This window comes from Monodon monoceros, unplaced genomic scaffold (genome assembly GCF_005190385.1).
Source record: "Monodon monoceros isolate NGI ecotype Baffin Bay Population unplaced genomic scaffold, NGI_Narwhal_1 Super_Scaffold_5, whole genome shotgun sequence".
NCBI classification, from domain to species: domain Eukaryota; kingdom Metazoa; phylum Chordata; class Mammalia; order Artiodactyla; family Monodontidae; genus Monodon; species Monodon monoceros.
Window position 1 is genome coordinate 74,854,142 of NW_021703782.1, and position 327 is coordinate 74,854,468.

The 327-nt window shown below is 40.7% G+C and overlaps 1 protein-coding gene across 1 annotated transcript in view; it reads left to right on the plus strand.

Moving 5' to 3' along the window:
- The first annotated feature begins 241 nt into the window (after positions 1-241).
- Positions 242-327, plus strand: part of LOC114884462 (spermatogenesis-associated protein 31D1-like) — a 4,482-nt gene continuing 4,396 nt past the window's right edge. Inside the window, exon 1 of the mRNA XM_029203461.1 lies at positions 242-313. Coding sequence (XP_029059294.1) covers positions 242-313 — 72 coding nt within the window. The remainder of the gene's footprint in view (positions 314-327) is intronic.

Below are 327 nucleotides of genomic sequence, written 5' to 3' on the forward strand. Positions count from 1 at the left end.
TTTGTTTTGTTCACATGTAAGCAAGCATGGAATAAGAATCTGTGGAATGGATGCATTATTTCCAGGTAGTATGAGGGCTGAATTTATCATGGCATCAGTAGACTTGATTGTGAGATTTCATCCAATAGTCATCAGCTACTTATGGGAAGGTATTTCTGGAAAAGGCAGAGATAGGGGATTTTGCCAGACAGGAAGGATTAAAGGTGATTGGATGGGGCCTATTTGTAGTGGAGCTTTTTAAATGTTGATAGACCGCCAAGCCTACCTTGGAGAGAGAGAAAAAGAAGACAAGAGCTTGGTGGATAGAGGAAGAGTAAGTGGAAAAAC